The sequence below is a fragment of the Globicephala melas genome, chromosome 19, assembly GCF_963455315.2.
Source record: "Globicephala melas chromosome 19, mGloMel1.2, whole genome shotgun sequence".
In the NCBI taxonomy this organism is placed as follows: Eukaryota; Metazoa; Chordata; class Mammalia; order Artiodactyla; family Delphinidae; genus Globicephala; species Globicephala melas.
The window spans coordinates 50,546,509-50,560,947 of NC_083332.1; the positions used below are offsets into that span (position 1 = coordinate 50,546,509).

The following is a 14,439-nucleotide window of genomic DNA, read 5'->3' on the forward strand; positions in this document are numbered from 1 at the left end:
GGTCTAGGAAGATCCCACATGCCGCGGAGCAACTAAGCCCGTGTGCCACAACTACTGAGCCTGTGTGCCACAACTACTGAAGCCCGCATGCTATAGGGCCCGCGTGCTGCAACTACTGAGCCCACGTAGTGCAACTACTGAAGTCCATGTGCCTAGAGCTCATGCTCCGCAACAAGAGAAGCCACCGCAATGAGAAGACCGCGCACCACAATGAAGAGTAGCCCCCGCTCGTCACAACTACAGAAAGCCTGCGCGCATCAACGAAGACCCAATGCAGCCAAAAATAAATAAACTAAATAAAATTTAAAAATTGGACAATAATAATCCAATATTGACCAATGTAGCTTCAAATTCTATTAAAACTTTACAAGGGGAAAGATGGGATAGCACTTACCGAAGTAGAATTACTATCAAAACACAAAAAGCACAACATCATCTTTTAACCTCAATTCCATCTTATTTTAGGTCTGTATTACAGGAATATTTTTTATCACTATCCATGATTTGGATTCTTGTATAGGAGAACAATTTAAATATGGTGTCTGTAAAAATGTCACAGTCTCATAATAAATATGGTAGAGGCCAATCATTACTCATAAGTAGCTTTTTTGAGATGTTATCAAATAGGACCTTTCCCCCTTAGTTTCAGCAGAGATCACTTTTGTTCCATGGTAATACTTCTTGGGATTCTCCACATATTCCCTCAGAGCAGACTCTCCCCAGGTGGCCTTTGCTCTCGTTGGCATCTGTGTAAGAGAATTTGGGGGCCTGACCAAACAGACCTTTCAGGTTTGGCTTGTGCTTCCCACCCTCTGACACTGTGGCACTGGGCACACTTCTCAGTAGAAATCTTCTTGCCCTTCTCGACAGTCCCTGTTTTGAAGTCAGCTCTCTAAGTTACATACGTGCTGGATAGGCTCACCCAGCAGCTGACTGTCTTGCTCTCATTTCTAGAATTTAGTTGCTGTGGTCTAGTGAGTCTCAATCCAGGCTGTGCATGAGAAGCACCTGAGGAGTGATTTAAAGATACCGGTATCTGTGACTCTTTTTTTTTAAATTGAGGTATAGTTGCTGTACAATATTATATCAGTTTCAGGTGTACAACGTAGTAATTCGCAATTTTTTTTTTTTTTGGAGCAGCCGCAAAGCTTGTGGGATCTTAGTTCCCTGACCAAGAATTGAACCCGTGCCCCCTGCAATGGAAGCGTGGAGTTCCTAACCACTGGACTGCCAGAGAATTCCCAGGTAATTCACAATTGTTAAAGGTTATACTCCATATAGTTATAAAATACTGGCTATATTCCCATATAGCTTATTTATTTTATACGTAGTAGTTTGTACCTCTTAATCCTCTACCCCTGTCTTGCCCCTTCTCCCTTCCTTCTCCCCACTGGTAACCACTAAGTTTGTTCTCTGTATTTGTAAGTTCTTTTTTGTTTTATTCACTCGTTTGTTGTATTTTTTAGATTCCACATTTGTCTTTCTCTGTCTGACTTATTTCACTAAGCATATACTCTCCAAGTCCATCCATGTTGTTGCAAACGGCAAAATTTCATTCTTTTTTATGGCTGAGTAATATTCCATCGTGTGTGTGTGTGTGTGTGTGTGTGTGTGTGTGTGTGTATACACACACCACACAGACATCTGTGACTCTTGATTCAGCAGTGCACAGGGATGCCCTTGTCATGTAACTCTGGAAAAACCCCCAGAAGGTTCTCATGCTTAGCCAAGGTAAGAACCAGAGTAATAGTTCCCTCCCTGGACTAGGGGTTGGGCCCTTTAATCTGCCAGGAGCTAGGAAAGGCAGTGAGTGGAGGTATGGGGTGGGCACTAGAGAGGGCAGGTGAGAAGAGCCAAAGGCAGAGCACAGAAGTCATCAGATCTGCACTGGAAAAATACAATCAGATCCGTGGAATCATCTGGCCAGGCGGAAAAGGCTCAGAGACAGAGGGAAAAGCAAAGAGCTTAAAAGTTGTATGCTATTAGCTGTTCCCTAACCCAGTTATGTGATTTTCCATTGCCTGAAAAGTCCTCATTGGGCAGATGTCCTTTTTAATCTTGTTTTCTCTTCCAGCCTACATTTTCTTATCTCTCCCTTATCTTCAACAGCACCACTCCTTACTTTTATAAGACCTCTATTAACAGAACGAACACTGTCTAACCCATATAATCAATCCTCAGAGAAGCAGTAAAGTGTGGCACGCACTGAAAGTTCCTCTGCTGCCTGAGATCACCAGGCAAACATGGAGAAGTGGCGGGGCTGAGTTACTAGAGCTGAGTCAGAGTAGGGAGGTTCAGGGCATGCATCAGAGGCCTTCTGCAGGTAACACTGACTCCTGCTTGTGCTTTCTTGTGGGCCCTTCCCCAGATGGCTATGGTACTTCTACCTCTGTCCTGTGGCAAACCATCTTTGACAGATGGACTTAGAAGTCTGGTAGTTAAACAAGCTCATGAAGTCATTAAAGGCATTTTTTTTTAATCTACTGATCAGCTTCTACGTTCATTCAAATACTCGTGAAAACTAATCTAGAAAAATGACCCCCCAAACAAATCCCTCACCTATCTTTATTATAATTTAGCATATAAGTAACCTGAATGACTACCACTTAATACACACCTTTAAGTGACAGTGACGGGCAGTTCTGCAAAGGGCTTTATGTGGACAGGGCTTTATGCCTTTCTTATCGTACTCCACTTTATTGCACTTTGCAGATACTAAGTTTTTAACAAATTGAAGGACTGTGGCAATCTTGTGTTGTCAGATGATTGTCAGCATTTTTTAGCAATAAAGTATTTTTTAATTAAGGCTTGTACATTGTGTTTTAGATATAATGCTTGCATCCTTAATAGACTACAGTATCGTATAAACATAACTTTTATATGCACTGGGAAACCAAGAAATTTGCATGACTCACTTTATTGCGATATTTGCTTCATTGCAGTGGTCTGGAACAGAACCTGCAATATCTCTGAGGTCTGCCTGTGCTATATACATATATGCATGATATATATATCACGTTTTGTCTCATGAGAGCCTCACAACCACCCTAAGGGTGGTATTACTATCTCAGTTTTACTGGTGAAGGAGCTGAGCCTCAGGGATGCACAGCGACTGCAGGGAGAGCCCCTGCTGGAGAGGGGCAGGCATGTGGAGTACCAGGGCTGTCTGATGGGCCACGCACACTTCCTTTCACTGTTAGGGGTGGGGAGTGTGGACCTTGAGCCATGGACCCACTTCTGTCGTAACTTTGTTCTTGGCTCCTTCTGAGGTTCCTAAGTACTCAGTGAACACCGTTTCTCTCAGGACATTCCTGTACACAGTTTATGGACACCCTCTTTGTATTCCAAAGTGAAGAGGAAGAGGGTGCATGTGATGGCCCAGATGCTGTCTGAGGGCTGGTGTGTTACATAGGTTGAAGCCAAAGGTGAAGCCCCACCCCGGGGCCACAATGACACGGACAAAAAGATCCCACAATACCCGACAACATCTAGGCGCTCTGTTGACTCTGCGTTTGATGCACTGAGCTCGTCTGGCTTCTCAGAAGGCCAAATAATTCAGATGAGACTGAGGCTGATACAGTGAGCCAGATCTGACCACATGAACAAACGAGGTGACTTACAGTTCATGGGAGCTGCAATTCAGCAAATTCAGCTTGGCAGACGTGCCTCTCCCCGAGAGAAGTGCTGCTCACGTGCCCCCCCACCCCCTTCCTGTCACCCCAATGTTTTCCTCACCGACAGGACCTGCCCACATTAGAACACAGCTTCAACAACAAACCAGAGAGCTCATGTTTTTTGTTTTACCGTGAAAAGCTCCTGCCTACTTAAATTGGGTGGCGCATGTGCAATGAACTAGCCCAGGGTTTGGAGGATTTTCAGAGAATAGAATGCACTGCTTCTTACCCCTCCTTCCCCCGATTGTGGATGGCTAGTTCTTCGCCAATGCCCTCCTCCTCCTTGAAGCTCTCCCAGTCCAGCTTGGACTTCTCTAGGGTGCTCATCTTCTGCTTCTTGGCTCCTATTTTCCCCAGAAGGCTGCTCATGCCACTTGATCTTTTTAACCTAGGGAAAGCAAAAACATGAAACATGTAGCAGGTAAAAACTCTAATCTCTTGATTAATGGTTTTTCTGATTGGCACGGGCCTCCCTAGATTCAAGCGATTTATCTTAATGGGAGCCATGTTTGCATCCAGGGTACTTCCTGTCACTGTGGAGAGCACAGTAAGGAGACCAGAATCCTAATGCACTCTTCCTGCTCAATACCTCTGACCACTCTAACGACCTGGGGATAGGAAATCCTGAAGACCTCTGTCTGCTCTGTACGACAGACAGGTCTCTGCTTGCAAGGAGGGAGAAGTGCAGCATGATTCAGACATGGTTTTACAATCACATGCCTTGCTTCATATTCCAGCGTGAACCATGTGACTTTAGGCTAGGTATTTAACTACATCTGCCTCGGTTTCCTAATCTACAAAGTGAATGCTTACTCAGAGGGCTGTAGTGTATCCTCTATATAAAGTGCTTAAAACAGCAGCTGGCACAGAGCAAAGGGGCAATAAATGTTATCCATCCTGAATCACTGTCATCATCTGTGCACTAAAGCCCCAGGGAATCCTTTCAAGAGAAAGAGAACCAGATCCCAACACTGATGAGCAAGAGTTACAGGATCTTAAAAAGACCCTAAGATCAGTTTCCTTTCAACTCCTGTGAGTCAGGACCCTGGTTTTTCCCAGGAGGTGGAGAACATTCCTCATCCTGAAAGCAGGGAATGTACAGCCTGTGCTCTACTTGCTGGTTATGCTGTCGTGGACGGTGGGAGAAATGTCCAAGTTCAAGTCCTGGCAGGTCAAATGTTTCTAGTCAATGTTAAATGTATGAGATAAAATAAGCAAGACAGAATGCAGCTAGTAAGAAGGTGGTACTAGGGGAAGGAAGTATGGAATGAACATGGCTTTTGGTCTCTTTAGAAAGTAAAACAAGTTATATACCAGCACACAGGAAACTAGAAGCCATTTTCTGCTTTACTGGGATATGCAAGACGGTTAAAACATTTAAAACCTCTCTGAGCTAACAACACAAGGCCTACTGACAACATCAATACTAGTACCTCTCACTTGCCTAGAAGGCTCATTACCCAAGTGTTTCATAGCCATTTCTCATCTTACTCTCCCTAGTGCCGTGAAAGAGGACCACTGAGTCTCAGAGTTGGAGGAGGAACTTCAAGATGATCTTGTGTCTCACCAACCATTCTGAAATCCCACCTTCCTGCAGCACAGGGCCAGTGAGGGGTGGCTCACTACCTCTGCCCTGGAACGAGCCGATAGGCCAGTGTCCACACTGAACACAAGACTCCTGGGGCTGAACCATTACCCTCCACACTCTCATTAGCTTCCCTGTTGTGGTCATACCCTACTACAGGCTGTCAGCTTAAGATCAACTCAGAAGAGGCTGGACAGGCATCACTGTCCTCATTTCGAGTTGGACAAATAAAGTGCAGAGAGGTTAAATGATACAACAAAGGTCAGACCAACAGAAGATGCAGATCCAGGGCAAAACAAGGCTTTTCTGACCCTCAGTGTGGTGCACTGTGCTGTCTCACTTCTAACGTGAGAATTTACTTGAGAGATTTTCTGACGGCTATTTTATTCCCAATTTGCTTAAGGATTTTCCAAAGAGCTCTTTATGAGCTTTTGATTCATATCTTCTAATTCTTTTCCGGATAACGGTCCCTACAACAATCTCTCCATCAACACACACAGACTATATTTTACCAGGAACAGAGCATAAGTGGGGAGGCAGAAACTTAATATGGCTCAAATCTTTCCCCTTCTCACCTGCTTCACTGTTACTGTCCTGGTTCTCATTTTTATATTCTCACCTGGATGATTAAGCAGGCTCTTCACTTGTCTCCCTGACTTCTGTCTTGTCCCACCATCACTCACCTGCTCCATCCTGGCATCTATCCTACATGCTGTCTTCACCGTGAATTTTTGAAAATATGAAGCTTATCACGTCTTTCTGGTTAATGTCTCCTCCTTGACCCCTAACTACTCTTACAATAAAGTCTAAACTCCTTCGCTCGCAGAGTTCTTCCTGATCTTCTCTCGCCACATCTCCCCTTGCAACCTACACTCCAGCCACACCTGCAGTTCACCTCTCCTGGTCCCCCTCCCATTCATCTGGTCTTGCCTTAGCTTAGAAACCGCTTCCTGCAGGAGGCTTTCCCAGACCCTTCCCCCAGTCTCTGAACTAGATACCTCCTGCTGGTGTTTCTACTGCACCCCTGTTCTTTTCCCATTACGGCACTGCTCCTCTCCGTAACAGGTGCTTGAGGGCTCTACGTTCAGCTGCTGCTGCACTGGTCAGCTCTGAGGAAGCTCAGAACCACTGCGGACAACATCTCACCAAAACCACACACCTGGAGGCTTTCCATTTCTGGCCGCAGGGTGTCCTTTGACCCTGCCTACATGCCAAAAGCACTGTGGTGGAGTGGTTGTGGCGGACAGGAGCTGGTGGCTAAATGGCCCAACCTCTTGTCCTCACATAGGCAGTCCTGGGAGGTACACTGAATGCTTCTCAGAAGTCCTGATGGCTCGTGGCCTTGGAAATGCGGGCACTCTTGTATTGGCTTTTCGGCCTTCCCTGCCTCACTTTTCCCACCCCCTCAACTCTTGCTTCTTGGCACACCTCCCCAACTAAACCACCTGCACTCAAAGCCTTACCTAAGGTTCTGCTTTGAGAGGAATCTAGCAAAGATGTTGAGGAGAAACATGACTTTCCCTTTGCAGGCTCTATATCGTGTGGATACTTAAGTTCTGGGTCTCCAAATCTCTCTCTAGCACATGGATATAGTTCTGTAAACGGTGGACACTCGATAAACTCAACAATGTCACCTGGATCACAGAACCAATTAGTGGGAGAGAATCAGATTTTTGTAGAATAAAGGTGTTCAGAACACTTCTAAATTGGGGAATTCTAAGGGGAGGAATTTCCACTTATATTTGCCAATCAGCTCTCAGCAACTCAGGGTTCCCCATTTTATCTGGGCAGCACCACGGCTCTGTACACCATCTCTCCCCGACAGCCTACAGCTCTGACAGTATTACCAGAATATACCATCTTTTCAACAAGTCACTTCGAGAAGTCTATGGGAAAATGATTTTTGCCGCATAGCAGTGAAAAAGGTTCTAGAAAAGGAAAAGTTGTAATCCCCCTTTAAAGGAATATCAGCAAAATTTCACCTGTGCTATTAGGCTTTAGGAGAAAGCTTCTATGTCTGCTTGCATTGGATCATTAACACGGTGTATGATTTCCTAATCTGATGGCCTCAAAAGCAACATTACCCCTCTTGTACCTGAGGCTAAATCAAAGTGAACGACACATTTACAGTAGCAGCCAAAACATGCGGAGGTTCATCATCACGGAGAGACCAGCACTTGGTTCCTGGAACCTGGAATGTAGGGTCTCACACTCGCTCTCCACCTTGAAATGGGGCTTTAGTGGCATAATCCTGGCATCATTCCATTGCAATTGTCAGGAAGGCAGATTTACCCTGACCTTGGACCCATCTCTGCTGTTAAAGTTCATCCACCAGGCTTTCGGGAAAGCTGAGGCAGGCAGGAAAGAGCCAGATTCTGGGCAGTGGCTGCTGGCTGTCTCTATTCTGCTGTGAAGGAAACTGCAGAGAGCGCCTCGGCCTACGGCTCCTCTCAGAACTGCAGCTAGGCCAGGAGGGAGCAACTTCAGCACTGGCATCCCACAGGCATTTAGCAGGTGTGTACACTGGAAAACAGGGGAAAGGGGAAGGTCCGAATTCCCTTGGAGACCTCTCTGCTGTCAGCAGGAACCAGTGCAGTTTCAGGCATCAGAGCAACAGCAACACTGACTTCTCTTTGTTCTGGATCCTAAGCCATAATGGCAAGGGACTACCAGAAAGTCGGCTTTGACAGCCCAACCCCTCCCCCAGCTGCAGATTTTCCAGTCTTGGTTCTAAAGTGGGATGAGCTGTGTCACAGAAACCACATTCAAGAGAAACTTCACCCACCTGTTAGAGGTCAAAGTCCACAGGAAGGCACCCTGCACTTGCTCCCTCACAGACTGCATCCAGAAGGTTATACTCAGACATATCCAGACTACTGCTGCCGAGGTGTTTTCAATGTAACAGTGACATTTCAACCGCCTCCTCCTACTCTACTGATCTTACGACCGTAAGTTCGATGTGAGGACTAATCCTGTCTGAGGAGCACGGCCTTCACTCTAAGCAGCTGGCTTCCGTGCCATCAGAGAGTATGGCTGAGTGCACAACACACTTGTGAAAGAGCCTCTTACTAAGCCTTTTTTCTTGTGCTTTCTGTCCTGTTCTCCATCAATCAGCAATTATCCCAATTCCCTTCCCACTGTACCAAGCCCGATGACGTGTCCCAACACCAGACACCAACCAAGACCTCACAAAAAAATATTCAGAATCTCAGAAGAGTAAAAGGGACAAAAAGGGCAAAATGACCATTGTCTTTTTCCTTGCTGAATTCAAAGTTTACAATGATATTTTGCTAGAAATTATGCTGCCTTTTAGCCCCCAGAATGGAAGTTTAACAAAATTCACTGCAACTAAATGATAAACTCCAACCTGTTGAGTCTATTATAAAGATATTAAAGTAACATGTTTTCTTTGCTCCAGTCCCATGAGCATGGACACAGAGTCACTCAAATGATTTGTTTCGTAGCAAAAGCACTGCTTTATCTGGCCATGCTCAGTGATGCTCTGGATCCTGCTATTTATTTATGAGAGGTACTGGAAAGGAGCTGGGAAAATAACTTCTTAAACAGAAACAGAAAGGATGAGAGGACACAACAACTGGTTGTGAAGAAAAGGTGGGACCATCTTTCCCATAATCTTTAAAATCAGCCTCAGGCACCCAGCTGTCTCACAGAATAGAATTTGAGGTTTGGGAATAAATTTAGAGTCATTCGTTCATTGGACTCATCCAACAAAGATTAATCAGAAATTACTGTACACCAGACAATGTGCTTGGAACTGGGGATACAAAAATATATAAAGCATAATCTTTGGCTTCCAGGAGAAAATCTAGTAGAGGAGATCATCATCCAAAAAAACTGTGACCAAATACTATCAGGACACAAAACAGGGAGCGGCTGAGAGGCTATTTAATGCAACCTCTTTATTTTAGAGATGAGTTAACTAAAGTCTAAGAAGGTTAAGAAATCTGCCCAAGTTCACCGTGGGAGACTTGGGTCTAGTACTCAGTGCTTTTGACACCTGGCCTGTCTTCTCCACCTTGCTGATACTAGAGCTGAGGACAGATAACCTTTGGAGATCCCTTCCACACACCAATTTCACTGCTGATTTTGGGGTTGGGGAGGATATTCTTATTTTCCCTGTTGTCCTGGAGCTTACTGTACACAGGGCCCATGTCTTACTCATTCTTGGCTCACCCAGCGTAGTACAAAGCCTTGACATGGTACGTGACCACTACATGTTTAATATGATTCGATAATGGACTTATCCAAGTGAATCTTCTCTTATAACAGAAGGATTTAACACTGCACTTGGACCAACAGGAAAGAAAAGGAAACGCCAAAATTGGACAAGCAAGGATAGGGTCAACACATGTGCACGGAAGCACTACTGACCTTTACTTAGAACTTCAACATACAGAGCCCAGCTCAAGCCTACGCCTTCTCTCTCACAACCTGTTTAACCACTAACATGCAAATTATTTGGAACAAAGATTCTTTGGCAGAGATATGCAGTTTCCTTAGTATTTGTCATCTGTTTACAGTCATTCGTAAGGAGTGGACTTATTTGTAGCTTACCCATGGACTATTTTCCAGAGCCATACAAGGGTCTGGAACTGGCATGGTACTTCCTGAGAAATGGGAAGAAAGTTTATGATGAAATTCTTCAGTGAGAGCTGTCTGATTGAAACCACTATTCTCTTTCAGATCTTCTTTGGATTAAGCTGAAATCCCGAAGAATGAAATGTAAGGCCCTAGTCCCTGGGCCAATTTCACTCCCCACCTGTGTAAGTCTCTAAATAATCTCCACAAAGCCCAAGACAAGATGACTCAAGGAAATGGACTGGAAGCCAGTGGTAAATTAGGAAAAGAGTTTAAATCCCATTCACTTCCCAACATTGTATTGACAGTATTCTATGGGACATCGGGACTCAGGAAAGTGGAAAACCAGAAATATTGACATTGATACACTGCCAGCCAAAAAAAAGGCATCTATCAGCAAAAGGTGAAATAAAAGCTGGCGAACAGCAGCAGCTTCCGTTTTTGTACAAATAGAAAACGATCTGCTACTCAGTTATTGATCTTATGCCAATCCAAGAGTAAAGGGAAGGACTTCCCTGGTGGCGCAGTGGTTAAGAATCCGCCTGCCAATGCAGGGGACACGGGTTCGCGCCCTGGTCTGCGAAGATCCCACATGCCACGCGGCAACTAAGCCCATGCGCCACAAATACTGAGCCTGCGCTCTAGAGCCCGCGAGCCACAACTACTGAGCCTGCGTGCCACAACTACTGAAGCCCGTGTGCCTAGAGCCCGTGCTCCACAACAAGAGAAACCACCGCAGTGAGAAGCCCGCGTACCACAATGAAGAGTAGCCCCCACTCGCCGCAACTAGAGAAAGCGCACGTGCAGCAACAAAGACCCAATGCAGCCAAATGTAAATAAATAAGTAAATAAATTTTAAAAAAAAGAGTGAAGGGAACGTAAGTTTGTCTGATTTGATTTCCGCTGCTCTGCATCTTTATAGCATGTCTATGAAACATACCTGATGATTCTGGTTGCAAAAGCCCTGAATTCTAAGCTTCTAAAACACTATATTATAGAAAAAGCCCCTTTCAACTCTTCCTTCCCTACCTGTTAAGCACAGAGGTCTATTTTGCCTGCTTTGGCCTTTGAGCTGCTGCTGCGAGGACTATTCTAGCTGACTTGGTTCTGTTTAAATGGACAGCTCTTCCTATAGAAGACATTCATTCACAGTCAGTTCTCCCCAGAGCAGCAGGGATCCTCTAACTGCACAGTTTCTGGTCTCTCTTGCGATAAAGGTCATTTATTTTTGAGACAAGTAACTTGGGGTTAGGGACTCTCAAGTGACTGAAATGGACTTTTTCTCTGGGACAAACTAACTGATCTGTTGGGCAGTAGTTTATTTGCATCATATGCCAAGAGAAAGTTAATGCCCCTCTTTGTGAAGAACAGTCGTCCACTGGTCTATTGTTCTGCTGAAACCAGCTCAGTGGGCTTGCGCCCCTTGCCACAGAAGGCAATTGTTTGTTTTTATTGTTGTTTGTCTTTATTAATCTGCCTAGTTCAGACCTTTCAGAGAGGGTCAAATTTAGACAAGCATTAGGAAAGAATGGGTCCTTTCCCACACCATTCCTTGGTGCACGTGAGGCCTCTGCAATGCTTGGTTCACACACTTAACGCAGAGAAAAATGCTGTATGAAGATGCAAAAGGGCTTGGGTTGCCAGGTGGGTGGGTGAGCTTTAGGGTATGCGAGCATCCAGTGCACTCCTGCTTCTGCGGTATGGAATGTGATGGCACAAGAACAGCAGTGTGGTCTACTGAGAAATTTCCCTCAACTTTCCTGTTTGAAAAATGTCAAACTGACAGAAAAGTTGAAAGCAGAGAACGACTATTACCTAAACACTCTTCACTTAGATTAACCAATTATTAACATTTTGCCACATCTGCTTATCTTTTTTTGGGGGGGTGATTCATGCTCCTTCACCTCTAAATACTTTGTGTGTGTCTCCTAAGGACATTCTTCTACATAAACAACACCTTATACCCAAGAAATCTCACATTGATAGAATGGTGTAATCTAACTTAAAGTTCATATTCACATTTCCCTCAATGCCTCCCCAACGGCCTTCACATTTGTTCCCCATTGCCTCTAAACAGGCACCACATTTGGGGTTTCCTTAGCCTCCTTTAATCTAGCACAGTCTTCTGTCTTTTGTTTTGTTTGTTTTTTGGTCTTTGACAGTCTTTTGAGTCTAGGTTGGTTGTTTTACAGAATACTGCTCGTTTAGGATTTGTCTCTTTCCTATACCAAATATGCCATGGACATGAGGTAGGGTACTTCTCACTGCACCATCACATAGTAATGGACACATAGTGTCAGGTCAGCCCAGGACTCATGATGCTAAGTGTGGCCCCTTGGGTAATGTGGTGACTGCAAGAGCTCTCATTTGTAAACGTACATTCTCTTCTCTGTGATTAATTTGTAATTAATGTGTAATATGTAGAATAATACCTTCAGGAAGTTCTGACTGCTTATTTCATACCTCACCTATAATGCCTTGGCCATGTCTAAGGACAGACTGGGGTGAATGAATAGTGAAGGACCCTATTTGAAGGATAAATATGCAGAAAATCCCAAAGGGATCATAAAGCTCTGGCTGTAAGAAAGTCTCTAAAAAGGGAAAAAGCAGTAACTGGAGAAAGGCCAATGGTTATGAGATCATCAGCAGAACCCTAGACTAGATCTGCCAATGGTGAGCACAGAGGTCTCTGGCCAACACGGAAGCATTCACCTCGATACCTGGATACTCTTCTCAAGGGCTGGAGGCCTGGTATGCATAGGGTTAAGTGACATGAAGTCAGTGGCAAAGCAAAACCCTCTGGCCTACCCACCAGACCTGTAGGAAATACTACTGAATTTCCCTTCTCCTTTGTCCCACTCCCCTGTGGTTGTATCTCATTCCCTGGGGAAGAGATAATGCCACATCCCTTCCTGCCTCTGCTCCAGCAACTTCCTTCCTCACACCATTCCCATGATGGGGGCTCAGGGCAAAGCAGGGAAGGGCCTCCACCATTTCACAGCAGTTGGGGAGTGAAGGAGGCCTGAGGGCTCTCCAAGGAGGAAATGTTTAGTTTATTGGGAATGAGGGTTATGCCTGGGGAGGGGAGGGACACTTTCCCCTTGAGGTGCAAACTGCTGTTGCTTTCATTTGTATGATCAGGCAGAGTTGGGGAGAATAATGTATTGACCAACACAAACAGGCCATTTACATTTCTGAGACCGAATTTTAAAGGAATTATTAAATACAGCTTCTAACAAAGCCCATAATGACATTTTTCTTTATGCAGAACCCTGGGAGCTCAACTGAGGAAGGCACAGCTTGTTTTTCCTGATACTGCTTCCATATGGGCTCCAACCAATCACAGCCATAGAGGCAAAGGAGAGATGAGGCAGAATCAGGATCTGGCGGCTAACACATCAAGGCCCTTCCGAAGGAGAGCTCTGTTGGTTTCGTCCTGTGACTGCACCAGGCCAGGGCGGCTCTGCGGACGACCTGTCTGGTCTGAGGGCAGGAGCCACACTCACCCTGATCGATCCCATCAGGAAAAGAGCACATCTGTCAGAGACACCAGCCAACATGAGAAGCAAAGCCCAGAAGATACATGTGCTCCGACTGGCTTGTTTTGGCTAATTGCTGATTCAGGAGTTGGCATGTTTTCTCAAACCTCATTCTGTTGTTTGACTCCCGGCTTGCTTTTTCTCAGGCAGGTCTCCATCTCCTCATGAAAATGTCTGAGGATGTCAACATAAAATGCATTTTTAAATTCTTGGCCACCTCCCAGGCTGAGATCAGGTCGAAGTTTCAGGATGTGGGGGGTGTCCTCAGTCAGACCAGATGAGTCATGCCTGCGCTCCTTTCTAGAAATGGGTAGGCACATTAGCCACAAGGCTTTGAACACACAGGAGTTAGCTAGCACACATTTTGCAAAATTACTCCCCTCCATGCCTCAACTTCTTACCACTACTAAATAAGCATGCAGTGATTCCCGACACCTCACAGTTCTGCCGTGCGTGCGTGTGTGTGTGTGTGTGTGCATGTGCACTTTATGGTCCTTTCATTAGATGGGGCTGAATAGTAAGAAAGGTAATTTCCAGCACTTGACACTCCTGCTGGGGCCCTGACTCCAAATCCCTCTCAGGGCGGCATCTGCACTGTCAGTCGCTCGCTCGCTTGCCAGGGCATCTTCTCTGGCTTCCCAGAAGCCGCTATCCTGGTAACTCAGTGGGCAACTCAACGAGGCCCAGACCCCAACCTGCCCCACTCCAGGGCAGCTCCCATCTGTCCTCAAAAAGCCAGGACACACCATTATCCACAGTTTTCCCATTGTCACAGGACCCCTTTACAATCTAGGATTTAAAGAGTCCTTGGGAAGCAATTACCCGCACAAGCATGATCAAAAGAAGGGGGCTGTTTCAAGCCTGAGCCCTAGGTGTCACTTTGCTAAAGCAATGCAATGGATTTCAACAAAGAAAAATATCTGTTCCCATGGAGTCTGGTACAGAAAGCAGAAAACTTTCTTTTTACTGCACTCAGGAAATGGTTTTCATAGATGTTAACCGCAGCTGGGTAATCTGTATAACCACAACATAGTTTCTCTTT

The 14,439-nt window shown here is 45.3% G+C and overlaps 1 protein-coding gene and 1 pseudogene across 2 annotated transcripts in view; both read right to left on the minus strand.

Annotated features, from left to right (window-relative positions):
* Positions 1 to 14,439, minus strand: part of CFDP1 (craniofacial development protein 1) — a 139,473-nt gene that overhangs the window by 11,517 nt on the left and 113,517 nt on the right. Inside the window, exon 6 of one of the 2 annotated variants that reach the window (XM_030863313.3) lies at positions 3,904 to 4,062. The exons of the other annotated variant lie outside the window; for it this stretch is intronic. Coding sequence (XP_030719173.1) covers positions 3,904 to 4,062 — 159 coding nt within the window. The remainder of the gene's footprint in view (positions 1 to 3,903; positions 4,063 to 14,439) is intronic. 2 annotated transcript variants of the gene reach the window in all.
* LOC115857015 (cytochrome c pseudogene) lies at positions 590 to 3,488 on the minus strand (annotated as a pseudogene).